At 37.7% G+C, this 19,475-nt stretch overlaps 1 protein-coding gene and 1 long non-coding RNA gene across 3 annotated transcripts; both read right to left on the minus strand.

The window, feature by feature from the left end:
• Positions 1 to 6,863: 6,863 nt before the first annotated feature.
• On the minus strand, positions 6,864 to 7,462 carry LOC311306621. Its single transcript, XR_014630186.1, has 3 exons — positions 7,322 to 7,462; positions 7,141 to 7,236; positions 6,864 to 7,057 (listed from the first exon to the last, which is right to left on the minus strand). It is a non-coding gene; the product is annotated as an uncharacterized lncRNA (long non-coding RNA).
• A 1,770-nt stretch (positions 7,463 to 9,232) lies between these two features.
• Positions 9,233 to 19,391, minus strand: LOC311306554 (disks large-associated protein 5-like). Of its 2 annotated transcripts, XM_084435039.1 has the most exons (13): positions 19,030 to 19,221; positions 17,759 to 17,979; positions 17,491 to 17,672; positions 16,717 to 16,750; positions 16,483 to 16,563; positions 15,932 to 16,009; positions 15,736 to 15,813; positions 15,552 to 15,580; positions 15,285 to 15,466; positions 10,589 to 10,646; positions 9,811 to 9,979; positions 9,690 to 9,727; positions 9,233 to 9,372 (listed from the first exon to the last, which is right to left on the minus strand). In XM_084435039.1, the coding sequence occupies exons 2-13, from the start codon at positions 17,976 to 17,978 to the stop codon at positions 9,334 to 9,336; spliced, it is 1,188 nt and encodes a 395-aa protein (XP_084291165.1). In that variant the 5' UTR covers position 17,979; positions 19,030 to 19,221; the 3' UTR covers positions 9,233 to 9,333. The 2 variants fall into 2 exon arrangements, with proteins under 2 accessions (XP_084291165.1, XP_084291164.1); XM_084435038.1 differs by lacking the exon at positions 9,690 to 9,727 and having other exon boundaries at positions 19,030 to 19,391.
• Positions 19,392 to 19,475: the final 84 nt, after the last annotated feature.

Raw genomic sequence — 19,475 nt, forward strand, 5'->3', positions numbered from 1 at the left:
ATTGGAAGATAGGAGGGGCTTAGCCCCCAGGGTATTTGTAACTTGCGTTTATAGAAAATCTTACAGTGAATTTGAGTAAAAATGTTAAATGTTATGGTGCATGGTACAATTTCTGGTAAGCTACGCTTTTTTTATTATTTCAATTCAATTAATATGATTTGATTTAATATTGACTCATTTGGATAAATATTAGGTAGGCTACTCAAAGATAGGCGTTAATTTTTCTCAAGAAAAAAAACAACTCACCTATTGCTGTACACATAGACAGCCCTATCAGCTGGGAGTATTATTTAAGGTTAACTAACATTAGGCCTAAGTTACAGCATTTATTCATCTTTGTGACGTTATTTAATAAAAATACAGCTGTTCATTGTTATTTCATGTAAGCTTCTGCCCATTAAATAATATAAACTTTTGATGTTAATAATAAATAGTAAATGTTGAAATTAACATGAATAAAATGAATAAATGCTTAAGTTTGTTACTATAATTTTAACTATAGTTAACAAACAAATGGAACTTTATCGTATAAGTGTTGGCACATTTTTATATACATATACATATGTAAATGTATTATTTGAAAATGATTTGATGATGCTTAATTATGATCTTACCTGCTATCAACAGGCTGGGATCCTGCACATGACCATGAATTTCCCAGGCATATCAAAACCAATGCAAATACGGCAGCCTTCATTTTTCCTTATTTAATACATCAAAACAGATGAGAAAACACCATTCACAAGTAGTATAGTGGACTTCAAATGACTTTAGACCTACCTTTTTTGGTTCTGGTCCCTATAATGGCTTAAACTGGTGCACAACTATACAGCAATCTGCTCTGGTCTTTTATACAATGTGATTGACATTAACAGCAGAGCAACAACGTATTTCCACATCATTAAAACAATTAATAATGAGGGCGATACATCTATCTATAAATTACAGAAACGTCTGTCTGTCTGTATGTCCGTCTGTCTGTCTGTGTGTGTGTGTGTGTGTGTTAACCACATATCTCTCGAACCGTTGGTCCGATGGATTTCAAATTCGACAGGTGTCTTGCCACGGGCACGAGTAAGTGCAGTGCCAAGTTTGACTTTGTTTGGATGAGAAATGCAAAAGATATCGTTAAATATATCATTTTTAGAAGGTTGTGGTTTAAAAATAAACATCGGTCAAAGAAGCCCCAAGAAGGTTGTGGTTTAAAAATAAACATTCTGACAATCTGTCAGCTACATTGTTTACTTCTGAATATTATAGTTTGGTTCCAAAACGTGATAAATCCATTTTGATTAATTTGAGTAAAAATGTGTTTTCTTTACCAAGAAACCAACAATTACTAAAAACACACACAAAAACTGATTTTGCACGGGCACTTTGCACTGCTTCCTGAATCGACACGCTTATAAAACACACACAAAAACTGATTTTGTACGGACACTTTGCACTGCTTCCTGAATCGACACGCTTATAAAACACACACAAAAACTGATTTTGCACGGGCACTTTGCACTGCTCTCTGAATCGACACGCTTATAAAACACACACAAAAACTGATTTTGCACGGGCACTTTGCACTGCTCCCTGAATCGAGGCGGTGGTTGTAAACTGAATCTGTAAGTCAGCTATGCTGTTTACTTCTGAATATTATATTTCATTCTGGTGCGCTTAACGCTATCGCTACTGTGTAATAGTAGCCTATGCTATTCACCAACTAAACATATCCTATTCAATGCGTTCACAGTCTCTTTCACGGGCATCATTGTAGTTGCCTATTCACAAACTGTTTGCTCAAGCATAACTTTTTCTCGGAGTTCACTGTGTGCTTTCAGACCGCTGCGAAGTATAACACACCGTTGCCATGAAAAACAGAGCGTTGCTATGGATGCGGAACGGACTATTTTCTTTAGCGGAAGCAATACAATAATTTTTAAATCAATAAACTCCTTTTTAAATCAATATTTTGTGTGAATTTATTTATTTATTTTGTAGGTAGCCATGTAATAAGCGGGATAATGTATTGCGAGGTGGTTGTTATAGCAAATAACAACCCCTTCAGGCTGATTCAAGTCCCGTTCAGCCTGTCGGAGTTGTTATTCGCTATAACAACCGCCTCGCTATACATTATCCCTTACATATTATATTTCATTCTGGTGTGCTTAACGTTATTGCTGCTGTGTAATAGTAGCCTATGCTATTCACCAACTAACTAAACATATCCTATTCAATGCGTTCACTGTCTCTTTCACGGCCATCATTTGTAGTAGGCCTAGCCTATTAAAAAACTGTTTGCTCAAGCATAGCATTTTCTCGGAGTTCACTTTGTGCTTTCTTCCATGCATGCACAAATAAAAATGTCACTGAACTTTTGCTGTGTAATTGTAACAATGAGCACTCAAACACACCAAACCAACAATTACTAAAAACACACTCAAAAACTGATTTTGCACGGGAATTTTGCACTAGTAGACATAAAATCTGATAAGGCTGCTTTTTCTTACAGTCTTAGGTGTCAAATCTTTTCACACTCTTTGTGGTTTGTACTGGACAAATATCATGTCCGCGAAACTGAAAATAGTGAAATGACCCCATTAAACCATTAGTTTTCAAGTCAAACACATTTTCACTATACAAAATCTGACTAGTATTTGTTGATGTAAGGAAATGTACCAAGCTATGACTCGAGGTGTAGCCTACATTTTCAGGCATTTTAAGAAAAGCAAACAGATTTATATTTCTAAAAGGTTCTTATGTTCTTTTAGCCATAACAACAGTGGTGATGGATATGCAAAATTAAAGGAAAGAATGGTAAAGATGTATTCTTAAATTTAAATAAACAAAAATAACCATTGATATTTCTACTAATTCTGCTATTTCTACTATTAATATTTTGAACAAGATTCTTGGCGATCGCTCCAGCTCCGACTCCTCTTCTGTGCATGATGTCTAAATAAGAATCTCTAAAATACTACAAAATGAAACGGTATTATTTTCCTGTTCTAACAACTATAGTAATTGTCTTCCTATTCAGCTGAACAGCTTACGAGCTACATAGTAACAAATCGAGACAGAATGAAGAAGCAGACGAACTAAAATAGATATATTACAATAAAACAAACTAATAGTGTTGTTCTCTGTCAATTATGCTCTTAAAGTCCACATGAATTCAAAATTGACCATATTTACTTTGTTTGCCTAAATTGTTAGTTTTGTGGTGAACAATTCATCCATGCAAGTCAATCCACACAAAAAAAATTTTTGGCTTTGTAATCTTTAATCAAAATCTGAAAATGCTCCTCCCCTCTGCCTTGGAGGACCTTCTCTGATGACGTATGTTTGACGGCTTGGTTTGGGAAACGCTTAACCACTCCCCTCAAACCGTTAGTCTGCTATGAGCGAGAGATGGAGAGGAGGAGCGCTAGAGTAAAACCCTGCCCTCTGTTCAATATTCCTTTTCACTGGGAAATACGTCACAGCACTGGAGAAAAGTCGTTTGCAACTTCCGGTTCACGCGGACTTTAATCTACAAAGTTTCCAACAGTCCGGAAAGAAGACATCAACAGAAGTGTATTATTTCTTCTGTAGCCTACTCGAGTTAGGGCTCGTCGTCACTAATGTTTTGATGAATGTGTCGATAACGACACCCATCGGACTGGAGAGCAACTGACGAAACAATATTACTTGGTCAAGTTAAGATTCTGTGGGATCATTATTCACATGAAACATTTTCTTCACACTTAAAATGTAACGTTACTTTCTGCATTTTTTTAGAACATAAAGCGGAATTATTACAAACAATCCTCGCTGCCATTAATCAAAATGTAGCGCTTCATGGGAAAAATAATCCTCCACAGAGCATATCATAGACTGATATTTCCATAAATGTATGTGATTTTTAAAACAAAACCCCATTATACGCACATGTCTACACAAAACTTGCACGTATGTAATATTTCATCAAATTTAGTAAATTCAATATTCAACACAGGCCTAGTAGGCTTCATCAAACGTTTGCAAAAGAGCAGATTCAAATGAAGGATTTTGGCCGTAATTGGTGGTTTGCAGTCACGTGATTATGATGACGCGCGAAATTTGTTATAGTGCTTCTAAATGTAGCAAATCACTTCCTGCCCTCCATCTGCATTTCGCGCCATGGCAACGCAGTGACGTGACGTCATATGCAAACAAGCTATTGCGGCTGCTATTTAGAACTCCATTATGACGTCAACACTACATGACGTCATAGAGGCCGCGGTAAAGTGCATAGTTGAGCATCAGTCTGTTGAGTTCAGGGGGAAAACACAGCGATTAGAAGTATTATCAGACTGTTTATTTGCTAGTTCAAATCGGATTTTTGGATATTTTATCAATCTACTGCAGAAGTATCATAGCAGACATATCAGAGAATTGATTTTTGTAGTGATATTGGATTTTTGGATAAGTGCCTAATTGCCAATCCATTGTGAAAATGACATTTCTGAGCAAACTTTTTGGGTGCTTTAGCTCCTTCTTGCCAAGGCACCACTTGTCAAGACAGTGCAGTGAAGGCAACCTAGGATGTAGCAGCATTCAGGAGGAGCCCACCCAGAGACCTCCAGAAGATACAGACATGGAGGAAGAGATGGACTGTGATGACTCTCATGTTGAGCTGGAAATACTGCCATATTTCTCCAGTGCGGCAGAACCACTGATGATTCCAGTGGAGGAGCCTCAGCCTGAATCCCAAACTCCACATGCTGGAGTGGAAAAATGTCCACGTTCCTGCACAGTGGCAAAGCCATTGCTGATCCAGGTGGCATCGCAACACCCTCTACCAGATGAGGTGGAAACATGGACATCTTTCTCCACTGTGGCAGAACCACTGATGGCTGAAAAGGAAACTCCCCCTGATGAGGTGAATAAATCATCATGTTCCTCCACAAAAGGGGGAGAAACTCGGATGGTTCAGGAAGCACCTGCTGAGGAGGAAATATCTTTCTCCACTGTGGCAGAACCACTGATGGTTCAGATGGCACCAGCTGAGGTGGAGCAAGAGTGTCCACCTGAAAGGACAAGGACAAAGAAGGAGAGACAGAAATGCTCTTCAACTATAAAACTTCCAGGTGCAACTCCACCAGCAAAGCCAAAACATGCTTGGATGGATGTCAGTCCTGCACAAGATACCAAGGCTGAGAAAGAGACAATAAAAAGAGAGAGAGAGGTTGAAGATAAAACTCCTGTAATGAATGACGAAATGACGAGGTGTGTAGTGGAGGTGGATCTGAGACAAGAAAGGAGAATGAAAAAGGAGAGAAAGACTGAATATGATACTCCACCACCAGCAAATGCAAAGCTCGCTTGGATGGAGATGGATGGAGACAATGCAAAAGTCACACATATGAAAAAAAGAGAAGATGAAAAGAGAAGGCCTGAAAGACAAGCAAAGATAGAAGATAGAAAGACAGAGCAGGCAGCAGATATTACTCCACCTCCTGCAAAGGGGAAAAAGACGTACGTACAGGAGCCTGAAAGCAGCAGCAAAATCAGCCAGAAGTCCAGCAGAAACCAGAAGGGACTTCTTCTCATTTATAACCTGGTAGAGAAAAAGGTCACTGCAGAGAGAGAGAAGAAAACGATCAGAAAAGAGGAGAAAATACAAAGGCAGTTACTGCACGAAAGATACCTCAATGATCCATCCATGAAACACCTGCTCATCAACAAACACAACAGGCTGAGCAAGTCATATGCTGTGGTCTGACTCTCATCATCTGAGCATCAAGAAAATAGACAATGAAAAACATTTAAAGCAAATAAAACATATTTTTATAGAATATTTCTGATTTCTGATTTTTTCCCCCCTAAAACAAAAAACAGTATAGCTAATCCAACAACTGAACACAGCTGTCTCGGTTTATCTGTGAGTGTGTTCAAAGTGAATTTAGTTTTGTAGAATGTGACTTTTTCACCTGTAGCCTCATATGTTCACCACTAGATGTCCTACCTTTCTATGTGGCATATATGAGGGTAAATTGATATCATTCTTTTTTAAATATCTTTGAGATACTATTATATATAGTTTTTTAATACATATTTTAAATGAGCTTAAGTAATTTAGTTGTGTTTTTGTTATTCTTATTCGTTTTTTAATGTTTACGTAGTCTGTTGATTTTTATTTCCGTTTTAGTTATCAAGTTAAACTACATGAAAATGAGAAATGTTGCTACTAAAAATAGGTTGATTTTTTTATATTTTATTTCAGTTAAAGTGTATTTTATAGGTAACAAAATGTTTATGGTTTTAGTTTTTAGTTAACTATTATAAACCAGATTTATGCCATATATATGGCATATGAATATTAATTAAATTAATAAATGTGGGATTTTATGTGATTCATCTCTCAGTTGCTTTCAAAGAGAGGTGAGGACAGAATTAATTTTGACAAAAAAAAAAAAAATTCCCAAATAACGCCTCTGTGGACATGCATACATATTAAAGGGATAGTTCACCCAAAAATGAAAATTCTGTCATAATTTTCTCACCCTCATGTTGTTCCAAACCAGCTTCTTTCCTCTGTTGAACTAAAAAGATGACAGTTTAAATCAGACAATTGATGGTAGCCACTGACTCCTGTAGTATTTTTTCCCCTATGGAAGTCAGTGGGTGCCGTCAAATGTCTTGTTACCAACACATTCTTCAGAATATCTTCTTTTTAATTCATCAGAAGAAAGAAACTCATACAGGTCTGGAACAACTTGGGTGAGTAAATGATGACAGAATGGAAACTATCCATTTAAACATGAGCGAACAGCTCTACATATTTTTTTTTCTAATGCTAAAAAAATCACAAATGACAATTGATGATTTTGAAAACTATTTAATTCTATTCATTTAGAGATACATGACAAGATATTCAGATAGGGGTGAATTCAGAGTGATTTGGACACTTTTTGTCATTGAGATGTCTAGGAAAAAGTGTCCCAATCACATGTGAAATATTCTGGTACACTCCTTTGCTCTTCAAATTCGATCTGTTCTCCAGGTCGCTTTAGAGGCACGTCCTGTTTAGCTTTATTGATTCCTGTGGGTCACGAATAAAACATGATAAAATGCAATTTACATGATTTAAATCCTGATTATTTTCACTTGCAGAAGGCAACTTACTTGAAGGCATCGGCTTTACTCCGAACCCACATCACAAACTCTTTTTTCAGCAGGTCATTGAAGATGCGAGTGTCTGAATCATCTGCCATAGTTGGTCTGTAAATGAGCATCAGATGCTGCCTGTTACTTTATGCAACCTGAATATGTACCATATACATGCTGTCCATTTCCCCAAACTTACTCGCTCTTCTTCTCTCTCTGATTGAGCAAATAGTTTACAAAGTTTTTCTGAACCATCGAGTCCACAATTTTGCTGATGTCACTTGCAATGGTTGATTCGGCATAACGACGGCTAAACTTCTGGATGCCATTTGTTGAGCTATTAATGATATTTGGAAACAAAACTAATAAAGCATGCAAACAAAACAATCTTTTATTTCATTTGTCTTGACACTTTACAATAAGGCCCCATTTTTAATTAATGTTATTATTGTATTAAAAATAACTCAAATTAAATATAATGCGTTTTTTTTATTATAATAACAACTTTATTTAATGATATAAGTACAAATATAATAAATATGTAATATAGAACACATATTTAGCAAAATACTCTATAACTCTTTTTTTCTTGCCAACTACGTGCTATAGCCTATAGGCCTATTATGTTCATTAAATGGCTTTCCTGAGGTAATTGTTCTCCAGCTATGTTATTGACCTCTTCACGCTGATAGATGATATTATGTATGAGGAATATACATTTCGGTAAGTTGTAGCCTACTAGGCTACTGTATCTTTCAACAGTGTTCGTGTTTTTTTACTATTAGCTAGTAGCCTAGAGGTGATCGGTTCACGTGCGCTAGGGATCTGTCACGTAACATTTACAAACGCCAAAACGGTATTTATTGTTTGAATTTCGTAATAAAATTGACAGAATCTGAGAGTTGAGATTCTTTTATATCATAAAGTAACCTGCTCTGTCTAGTCTGTCGGTCTCCGTGTCCTCTTTGCTTCGCGATTTTTCTGTGCGTGAGAAAATGGATGTGCGGCGTGAGAGCGTGTGAAAAGTGTCAATTGCGTGTGTCTCAGAAGTGAATGCGTCAGAGTTGGCAGCTCTGTTATCTTTGTACTTCTGTCCAACTTCCGACTTTTCGGCTATTTTTGGTAGCTGGATATATATCATTTGTTGCGTCTAAATTTGAATGAGGATACTGTTATTGATAAATCGAATTGTTATTGTTGTTCCTATTATCATTTAGGGGGGCTTAGTAACATTTTGGGGTAGCTTCAGCCCCCCTTAAAATAGGCCTAACGACGTCCGTGTTACCAAGTGTTAGTTTTCCTACATTGTGAAACTTTGTTTTACAAATCTGGACAATCAAAGGAAAATTAACATTTAAATTGGATAATATTCAGACTTTTGAGCTTTAAGTGCTGGAGGAAAAAAAAAAAAAATTGTGTGAAGTATATAGGCTACTTGAAAGTCATTAATTCTTATAGCAGTGTCTAACCGTCTTATTTGCTGGGTTATGATCAAAGCTATGTGATTCATCACCTCACACACTTGTCACGTCGAGGGAGCAAGATTTTATGATGTCATCCGAGTTCGCCAAATCGACATACCTTGGCTTAATCCGAAAGCACCCCCTTTACCCTCAAAGAGGGAGCTATTTGTGGGGACAGCCATTTAGGTGTTCAAGACCATAGTGGACGTTATTGAGTGCACTCATTCAATCCCACATTGCACCGCAATAACGAGTGTACAACCGAGTTACGCTCAACGCCTGTCTGAATTCGCTAATTCGTATTCACTTCAAGTGAACAGTAAGTAGGCTAGCCTATTAATGGAGTAACTTAGGGAATAGTGAATGAGGGTTTAGGGTGCGATTTCAGATTCAGCCCTTGGTTTTTGGTGCATTGGCGGCAGGATATTGCACAAAAAAAAAAATCTTAAAGATGCTTACAAGGTATTTTAAAATAGTTTTTTTTTTTAAGCCCATATGTTTTAGAAGAAAGAGGTTCCAAACAATAATGTTAATCACTCACCCACTTCTAAGACCCCTGTGATCTGTCTGTCATTTCAAAACAGTCAGTCACCAGTGGGAATAAGAAAAAAGTAAATTGAAAGAATGGAAGTGCATTGTTTTTTGTCTTGTGATTTTATTAATGTGCACAACAATTTTGACATTTGAAACATTTATTTGTTTGTGGGAGGACTGAACATGATCAGGTCATGTTCACACATTGATGGTCTCACCCTCTCCTTCTGAATAGCAACAGATTGTCTGACATCTGAAACACAAGGTTATGGACAAATTAAAAATTAAAATGCTGACAACTCTCTAATTGTGTGATAGAGTAGTGGTTCCCACAGTCATGGAAAACATAAAATGGTGGTTTCCAGGGTTGAAAAAAAAATAAAAAAAAATTAGGATTAAAGATGTTATTAATACAAATTAAGTCAAACATTTCTGTAGTAATTGTTTTACTAGTTGCACATCTTAAAATATTTTATTGGATCAAAAATCCAAATTGTGTGAATTTCCATGACTGGAAAACGGTGGGAACCCTATTTAAAGACAGTTAATAAAGGAAAGATGTAATTCCACCTGACTGGTCCTGGGTGTGAACACCATTCTGGGAAGAGCTGAGACAGGAGTGCAAGAGAGAGAGGTGAGTGCCCACATGCCCCCCAACAAACCATATGATGTGATATGAAGGACAAACTACCTGTAGGTGTTGCTAAGACATCAAGAGGACGCTCCTCTGCCAGAGTCACAGGACTCTCCATCTCAGCATCCTCCACCACAAGGGAAAATCTCTCTGCTGCAAGACCCGGAGACATGCTGTCTCTCACTGATGGCTGCAGGTAACGCTCAAAGTCCAAACCAGTAGCATCCTGGGAAAAATACATCAGAACATGATCCATAAACTCAAGTAAAAGAAAAAAAGCTCTCCTGACTAATAGTAGGATTTAGAGGCTAGAGGTAAAGACATAGTTTGGAGGATGGATTTTTTTTTTTTTTTGCACTCTGACATTAATAACCTATTTATTTTTGGCAAGTTACATTAACAGCTATATAGTGTAGCTTTATTGTTGTCCGATAGTGATAAGCTGATAAAATTATATAATGTTACAGTCAAAGCCAATAGCCGATATTAAAATTCTATACTATGTCTAAATAAATTTAAAATAACTATAATTGTGATGCCTAAATTCATTTGTAGCATTTAAAATGATTATATTCAGTTTTTAATGTGTACAGTATGAATAAAGGGATATTCATTTTGAGATTTGCTAAAGGATACATTTAACAGTGTTATTAAATAATAATAATAATTATTATTATTATTATTATTATTATTGACAGCAAAAGGTAATCAATATAAAAAGAGGAAGCTTGAACAATTAAATATCTAATATAAATGGATACCAATTATACATATACATATGCCTACACAAACACCAATATTGTGCATTTCTAGTTGGATTTGTTAGATAACTCACCTCAGCATCTTGAATTCCAGTCATTTCAACATCCGTGTGAAGCTCTCTGGTAGGGGAGCTGTATAAACAGTGGAAAGAGTATAAAAGATTATGAAGATTATGAGTATGAATTATGAATCCAGCCAATCGTGGAACAGTTGTCATCAGAGCTTGTGCAGCCTTTCTGGAGAAGCTGCGCAGAATGAATCATGCGGCTGCCCTCGAATCGCTCGTGGTACTGTGATGCCATCAAGGCCACATGGCATCAGCGCGGTCTCAAGTCGGACAATTTCTAACCGGCATTAGCATTCTAAACGCGTAATAAGCATGTGCATGCCATCTGTAGTCGCAGGACAAAACACCGCTCTTCCGTTCCGATTACAACATCAAACAGATTCTCCCCACTCAGTGAAACGCCCACTGAGAATCCTGTTGATTGTGCCCTAGTTATTGGCGATTCTATTACATGAAATGTGAAAATAGAGACACCAGCCACCATAGTCACATGTTTGCCGGGAGCCAGAGCGCCTGACATCAAAACGAATTTAAAAGTGCTGGCTAATGCTAATCGTAAATTCTCTAAAATTATGATTCACGTCGGCACTAATGATGTTAGACTCCGCCAGTCGGAGATCACCAAAATTAACATTAAAGAGGTGTGTGAACTTGCAAGTACGATGTCAGGCACTGTAATTTGCTCTGGCCCCCTTCCTGTTCGCCGGAGTGATGAGATAGTTAGTAGATTGTCCTCACTCAATGGCTGGCTGTCGAGGTGGTGTCCGCAAAATATAGAATGCATAGACAATTGGAAAAGTTTTTGGGGCAGACCTGACCTGTTGAAAAGAGATGGTATTGATCCCTCCTGGGATGGTGCTGCTCTTCTCTCTAGTAATATGGCACATAGTCTTAGAGCTCAAACATGATCATCTGGGCCTCAGGTCAGGAAGCAGACAGACTGGCTAAACCAACCGTCTGCTAGCTGTCTCACGTCACCAAGGTCAGGTAAATCCCATCACATAGAGCCTCTTTCACCTAGCTATCATCATATAGAGACTGTGTCTGTTCCCCAAATTAGGACATACAAAAAACTCCTAAACCCATTCAAGGGTAAAAATTTAATTGATGTTCAACAAATAAAAAAACAGATAATACGGATGAACAAATGATAAAGCTCGGGTTGCTGAATATTCGATCCCTTACTTCAAAAGCACTCATTGTTAATGATATGATTTCAGATAATAACCTAGATGTGCTGTGTTTGACAGAAACCTGGCTAAAACCAGACAATTATATTACTTTAAATTAGTCCACCCCACAAGCTTACTGTTATAAACATGAACCTCGTCTGAAAGGCAAAGGGGGAGGTGTTGCTGTTATTCATAGTAATATCTTCAGAATTACTGAGAAGTCTTGTCTTAAATATAATTCTTTTGAAGTGTTGTTGCTAAATGTAACACTGTCTAGTGTAAATAATAAATCACGTTTAACATTTGTGCTGGCTACTGTATACAGGCCACCATAAAGACTTTATCAAAGAATTTGCTGATTTTCTATCAGAGTTAGTATTGGCTGCAGATAAAGTACTAATTGTTGGTGATTTTAATATACATGTAGATAACGAAAAAGATGCATTGGGATTGGCATTTAAAGATATTCTGAACTCTATTGGAGTTAGACAACACGTGCCAGGACCTACTCATTGTCGTAATCACACTCTAGATCTAATATTATCACATGGAATCAATGTTGATGCCGTTGAAATTCTGCAGCAGAGCGATGACATCTCAGATCAGTCTCGTGTAAACTTCATTTAGCCAAGGCTGCAAAGTCGACTCTGTGCTACAAATATGTTAGACTTATCACTTCTGCCACTAAAGATTGCTTTATTAATGATCTTCCTGATCAGTTTCATCTCAGCATCCCAGATTGCTTAAAAGAACTAGATATTGCGACAGAAACTTTTAACTCTCTCTTTTCCACCACTTTAGACACAGTTGCTCCTTTGCGCTTGAAGATGAAAGAAAAGTCCAACGCCGTGGTACAACGAGCACACTCAGGCCCTTAAGAGAGCAGCCAGAAAAATGGAGCGCAACTGGAAGAAAACAAACCTAGAGGTATTTCGCATTTCATGGAAAGAGAGCTCGATTGCATACAGAGAGGCTTTAAAAGCTGCTAGATCTGCTTATTTTTCAAACCTATTAGAAGAAAATAAAAAAATCCTAGGTGTTTACTTGAAATAGTGGCTAAACTAACGAAAAATAAATCTTCAACCCCAGACGTTTCCAAGCAGCACAGCAGTAATGACTTTATGAACTTCTTTACTAACAAGATTGATAATATCAGGGAGAAAATTATAACTATGCAACCGTTCTACTACAGTATCGCATCAGGCAGTGCATTGTAGTCTCCTTGAAGAAAAATTTTATTCATTCGTTGCTATAGGAGAGGAAGAATTTACTAAACTCGTTAAATCATCTAAATCGACAACATGTTAGACCCATACTGACTAAGCTACTGAAAGAGTTGCTTCTAGAGGTCACAGATCCTCTTCTTTGTCATTAGGATATGTACCGAAAACTTTTAAGCTGGCTATGATTAAACCGCTTGTAAAAAAAAAAAGCAACTGGATCCTAGAGAATTAGTCAATTACAGGCCGATCTCAAATCTACCTTTTCTGTCAAAGATAGTAGAAAAGGCGGTATTCCTCACAACGGTGTTCCTTTTTAGAAAGAAATGACCGTACCATAGTACTGAGACTGCTCTCATTAGAGTCACAAATGATTTGCTCTTATCATCCGATGGTGGTTGTATCTCTCTATTAGTGTTACTCGATCTTAGTGCTGCATTTGACACCATTGACCACAACATTCTTTTAAATAGACTCGAAAATTATGTTGGCATTAGTGGAATTGCATTAGCATGGTTTAAATCATACTTATCTGTCCGTTATCAGTTTGTAGCAGTAAATGAAGAGATGTCCTATCGATCACAAGTTCAGTATGGAGTACCACAAGGCTCAGTACTAGGACCGTTGCTGTTCACTCTGTACATGCTACCCTTGGGAGATATCATTAGGAAGCATGGCATTAGTTTTCACTGTTATGCTGATGATACTCAGCTCTATATTTCTTCACGCCCAGACGAAACTTACCAATTCACAAAATTAACGGAATGCATAGCTGAAAAAAATTATTATTATTATTTTTTTTTTTAATTAATTCAAAAAAACAAACAAAAAAAAAGTCCTCCCGTAATAACCTAGAATACTGTCGAACACTTGATGGCTGCTCTGTTAAGTCTTCGTCGTCGGTTAGGAACCTGGGTGTGCTCTTTGATACCAATCTTTCATTTGAAAGTCACGTGTCTAGTATCTGTAAAACCGCATTTTTCCATCTTAAAAATATATCTAAATTACGTCATATGCTCTCATTGACAAATGCGGAACAGTTAGTTCATGCGTTCATGACATCAAGGCTAGATTATTGTAATGCTCTACTGGGTGGTTGCCCTGCACGCTTAATAAAATTACAGCTGGTCCAAAACGCAGCAGCTCGAGTTCTTACCAGAACCAGGAAGTATGACCATATTAGCCCGGTTCTGTCAAAACTGCATTGGCTCCCTATTAAACATCGTATAACTTTTTAAATATTGCTGATTACTTACAAAGCACTAAATGGTTTAGCTCCCCAGTACTTGAGCGAGCTCTTAACGCATTAAAGTCCTTCACATCTATTCCGATCTCAAAATTCCGGCCAGTTGATATTACCTAGAATATCAAAATCGACTGCTGGCGGTAGATCCTTCTATTTAGCACCAAAACTTTGGAACAGTCTTCCTAACATTGTCCGGGAAGCAGACACACTCTGTCAGTTCAAAGCTAGAATAAAAACACATCTCTTTGACCAAGCATACACAACACATTATAGACTTCTATAATTCCATATTAGGCCGCATAGATTAGGTCAGCCGGAACCGGGAACACTTCCCATAAATCCTGATGTACTCGTTACATAAGAAGAATGGCGTCTACGCTAATATTAGTCTCTCTGTTTACACCGAGGTTTACCGCAGTCCGTCGGATCCAGGCCGTATCTAGATCTGATGAAGGACCTGCGCCTGGACGTGATGACAACGCAGTACTGAAGTGTCAACCAGTCTCTCCTCTTCTGCCGGATCCAGGCTGTATCCAGATCCGATGAAAGACCTACGCCTGGACGCGACGACAACGCAGTAATGAAGTGTCAACCTGTCTCTCCGTTTCCTGAAGTGAGGTGGACCACGGCCATATCCAGATCAGATGGTAGATCTGCACCTGGACCTAACCATGACGCATCCTGAAGTGCCAGCCTCATCAGCCCTGTGAAGGCCTCATCGACACGACCAATCTGACTTCTGACCTGTAATGCTGCCTGGATCATAATCATACACTGTTCACTGGTTGGCCCCCGACTGAGCCTGGGTTCTCCCAAGGTTTTTTTTCTCCATTCTGTCACCTGATGGAGTTTTGGTTCCTTGCCACTGTCGCCTTGGCTTTTGGCTTGCTTAGTTGGGGACATTTAATATTCAACAATATTATTGATCTGCCTAATTTTCTTCTAGAAACAAACTTTGTTGTATTTATGTTATCAATGTGAAGCTGCTTTGATACAATCTGTATTGTAAAAAGCGCTATATAAATAAAGGTGACTTGACTATTAGAATCAAATTCAAAAGGTACCTCGGTGAGAGGAAGGCACTGGCTGATTGTGGAGAGAGGGGCGCAGGCTCGAAGGAACTGTTACTCAGACCAACAGGAGGCTGGAACACGAATCCCTGAGGAGCAAATGAGGGGGGAGCAGCTTTGGGTTCCACTTCCTCAGGAACCAGAGAATTAACTGCAGTGTCCTTTTTCTCAGCAGGCTAAAAATATCCAAGCATAAAATATAATTCCCAATTTTCTGAAAAACTTCAAAACCAAAAAGATAGATATGATAGATCAACTCACCTTATTTTCAATAGCTGTCTTCGTGTTGCCTGTGTAAGATTATGAGATCTACTGATTAATGACACCTAAACATACTGTAGTTCTGGACTGATGCAACATTACTTCCATCTGAGCAATGTGGCAGTATTAAACAATATATAATATCAGAAAACATGCCAGTAGAAAATAACCGTAGGCTCATTACCCTGTATGGCTTTCCCTCTGCCAGAAGAGGGCGCTGCAGGACATTTAACAGTTGATCTCGTTTTCGTAGCCCTTGAATCTAAATCACACAAAGTGGCTTAAATTACACACATGTAACACAACTAGAGCATAATAAAGGTCACAGAGACTAAGCTTTTGGAAAAGCCCAAGATTTAAAATGTTAAAATAAAACTCACCAGCAGCAACTGGTTTAACCACAGCTGCCGGTGTTTTAGCAGCTGATCGTGTGGTTGGAGCTCTCACAGATGGTTCAGCTGTAAAATAAATGATAATTGTCTGCATCTGCTTTTTTATTTGAAAGAATTTACTTTTATTCAGCAATGACACATTTAATTGATAAAAACAGACATTAAAGACTATAATGTGACAAAACAACAAAAATTTCTGTTTAAATCAACGAATTTCCACAAAAATATTAAGCAGCAAAAGTGTTTAAGCATTTTTTTGAGCACCAAATCAGCATATTAGAATGATTTCTGAAGGATCAATCTGAAGATTTTTTTTTTTTTTAAAATAGAAAATGATTTAATTGTAATAATATTTCAAAATATAACTGTTTTTATTGTAGTTCTGTATAAACAGCCTGGGTGAGTATGAGACTTTAAAATTATTATATTCATCTTATCTTTTTGACCCTCAAACCTTTGAGCAGTGGTGTACATGTTAACATACTATATCCTCCACTTGCGTCTTTTGCACGTTCCTAAATTTAAGTGAGTGGTTTTACCTGTAGCTGCTCTGGTTTTGGTGGAAGTCAGAGCTTTGCAGTTGTTCTTGGCTGGAGCTCTGGTGGTCGATACGGTCTCAACTGTACAAACACAATAACAGTCTTCAATAACAGCATGAAGGAGTCACAGTTTGCTTCAAGACAAACAGTAGTGAAACCATTTCAGTTTGATCAAATAGAATGATTTGTATTTGGTAATATAAAAACCAGAGAAATTGAACAAGCAGGACAAACCTTTCTTTGGAACAGTATGTCTTTCAACTGCAGGCTGTAACAACAACAACAGAAGTAGATAATATAAAACAAATGACGTGATTTCAAACTGTGACTACAGAAATCCAAAGGTAAAAGTTGCACCACGTACTTACTCAGGCAAGAGAACATAAAACTACCGTTCAAAAATGTGAGGTTGGTATGTTTTTGAAAAAGTCTCTTATGGCTGCAATTATTTCATCAAAAATAGAGTAAAAACAGTAATATTGTGAAATATTGCAATTTAAACCAAGGGTATTCTTTTTTAATACACTTTAAAATATAATTAATTCCTGTAATTTTCAGCAATTTTTCAGCAACCATTACTCCAGTCTTCAGTTTGCAGCAAGACTATTATATTTGTTTACCAATGACAGGGGAAATGTTGGGGGAAATTTGTTTGAAAACTCACATTATTTTTGTGATTACATGCTTGCATATCTTTAGAACAAAGAATTCATCAGGTGTGTAATTTTAATGTTATTTATTATTTTATAACTATGAAGCCACTAAACTATCACTATATATTGTTATATTACAATGCTATTATATTTTGTTCAGTCAATTAGCTTATTTTGTTGTAAATAAAATAGTACTATAAAATATTTACGACTTGGTGGCGTTCACTTCATGTTCAATCAACTCGTAAATACAATCTTTTCGACATGACTTGAAAGCACCATAAGTAGCCTAAGTATCCTACTCTTCATTATAGTCTGAGACTGACTTTTTCAAACTGATATTCCCATCACTCACCTTGCCTCTGCCTGGTGCAGCAGTGTTGGAAGGCAGATACGCGGGCGGCTGAGGCTTATACAGGCCGACCTTAAACACGCCTTTCTTTTCTTTCTCCCGCTTTTCCTTCTCTTTCTGCAACAACTTGTTTTCTTTGTAGCGAATGAGCATCCTATTTCTCTTCTCAGCAGCAGAATTTGCATCTGTTAAGCACAATTGTAACTAGCCTACTTCAAAACAAGGCCATGCCAACACAAAATCAAACAACAAAACTAACTACGATATTAACCATTAGCTGTCTTTGTTTTGGCTGCTTGGCCTTGGGTGGCCATGATGCTGGCTGCATCCATTGAGAGCTCGATCTCCGGCAGCTGGTCGAGGTGCCTGCGCAGATTTTGGATCTTCTCTCGGTTCTCTTTCTGAGATTGAGACCGACGTCTGGACATCTTAAGCCGGCTCACAGACACACTGCTGTGCGTCTTGTACAGGTGAGCGAAGCGAGAGTCCATCCTACAAAAGTTTTCACAACAAGAACAGTCAATTACCTAAAGCAGTGGTTCTCTATTGGTGGGTCCAAAACTTGTTTGCAGTGGCCGGTTGCATAAACCGCTTAGACCAAGTTAGTCATTATTTGTTTTCCTTTAAAACTGGCTATAACTTTAAGCAAGTTACTTAAACAGGCGTAGGCCTATTGTCTAATTTGACAAACTGAGTTATTAGACTTAACATGGTCTAAACTGGTCTCAAGTCTGTTTTTAGAGCAAATGCAGAAAAGTAGGCTACATGTAAATAATAACGTTACCGTTTAATCATATGATTTTTGCAAAATAGTTAGGACATTTAAGAATAAAAAGATTAAACGCTTTCATATCTTTGTTGTTGACAAAAGCAGCGTTTCTAATCAGACTCTTTAATAACTTATTTTTTGACTGTTTTATTCACGTCAGAAATAGGCTACATCGTGTAGGCTAGGTAACTAGATAGTTTACTTTCCCTTTTTCTTCTCCCAGTTTACCGGCCACTTTCTTTCATGTCTTTCGGGAGAAGTGGATGAATTTGCGCGTTGTAAATCCGACAACTCTTGATTCTCTGCGCTGAAGAGCAAACTACGGCGGCGCCGATCACCCGTTATCATCTCGTGATCATTATAAAAGTGTTTAAAAGACAAAATACAATCACTAGCTAACACATATTTGAGAATCGGAATATCAGATTTCACAATAAGACGACAGTTTGTTCAAGCTAAAACCAAGAGGTTTATTTTCTCATAGCGAAATGAACTGTGTAATTTTGAATATTGAATAATGGACAAAATTAAGATTGATGAATCCAAAACCAAGGTTTATATTTTAAAGCGTAAGGGAGCAAGTAGGGCCTACCAAAGTGTAGAACATTTTTGTTATGCAGTTTAAAGTAAAAAATGTTTCACTTTCTATTTCTATTCTATTCAATATTACTGTAGTGCAATTCGTCGTAAAATGTGTGGGGGCCAGAGATCCTTACTTTACTTGGGGCCCCCAAAAAGGTAAACCCGTTACCCGCCCCTGGGTGAACATCTACCTGGCAAGTATGGCAGGCACGTAGTCCACAGGAAACTGGTGAAGCACGGTAATAGTTGCACAGGTGAGTAAAACATGTAGGAATGAATGATAACACTGATAGAAATTCAATAAACAAGAAGACTTGGAAGGAGCTCAACAGAGATAAGTTTAAACTTGCAAAACAATGGCAGGAGCAGTTTGAGCGATCAGAAAGTGAAAACTGAGTCAGTGTCCTTATGTAGCAGAGGTGCTGGCCGGGTGAGACAACGAGCAGGTGTGTGTGATTAATCAGGGGAGGGGGAGCACTGTGTGTTTGTGTGCGCGCGCGTAGGGAGGGGAGGGCCTGGGGCCTCATGTACAAAGACTTGTGTTGAATTCATACTAAAACATTGCGCACGGACAAAGCTGTAAATGTGCGTACGCACAAAAACAAAACAAAAAAAACAGATGAATGAATCTCTGCGT

This window comes from Rutilus rutilus, assembly GCF_951802725.1.
Source record: "Rutilus rutilus genome assembly, chromosome: 16".
NCBI classification, from domain to species: Eukaryota; Metazoa; Chordata; class Actinopteri; order Cypriniformes; family Leuciscidae; genus Rutilus; species Rutilus rutilus.

Excerpts from the sequence above, each read along its gene's own strand:
- LOC311306554 (XM_084435038.1), bottom strand. The coding sequence starts at position 17,978 with ATGGACTCTCGCTTCGCTCACCTGTACAAGACGCACAGCAGTGTGTCT. Across the intron at positions 15,581-15,735 it reads CAGAGGGAAAGCCATACAGG|GCAACACGAAGACAGCTATT; the intron begins GTAATGAGCCTA and ends AATCTTACACAG. Across the intron at positions 15,467-15,551 it reads AGACAGCTATTGAAAATAAG|CCTGCTGAGAAAAAGGACAC; the intron begins GTGAGTTGATCT and ends GGATATTTTTAG.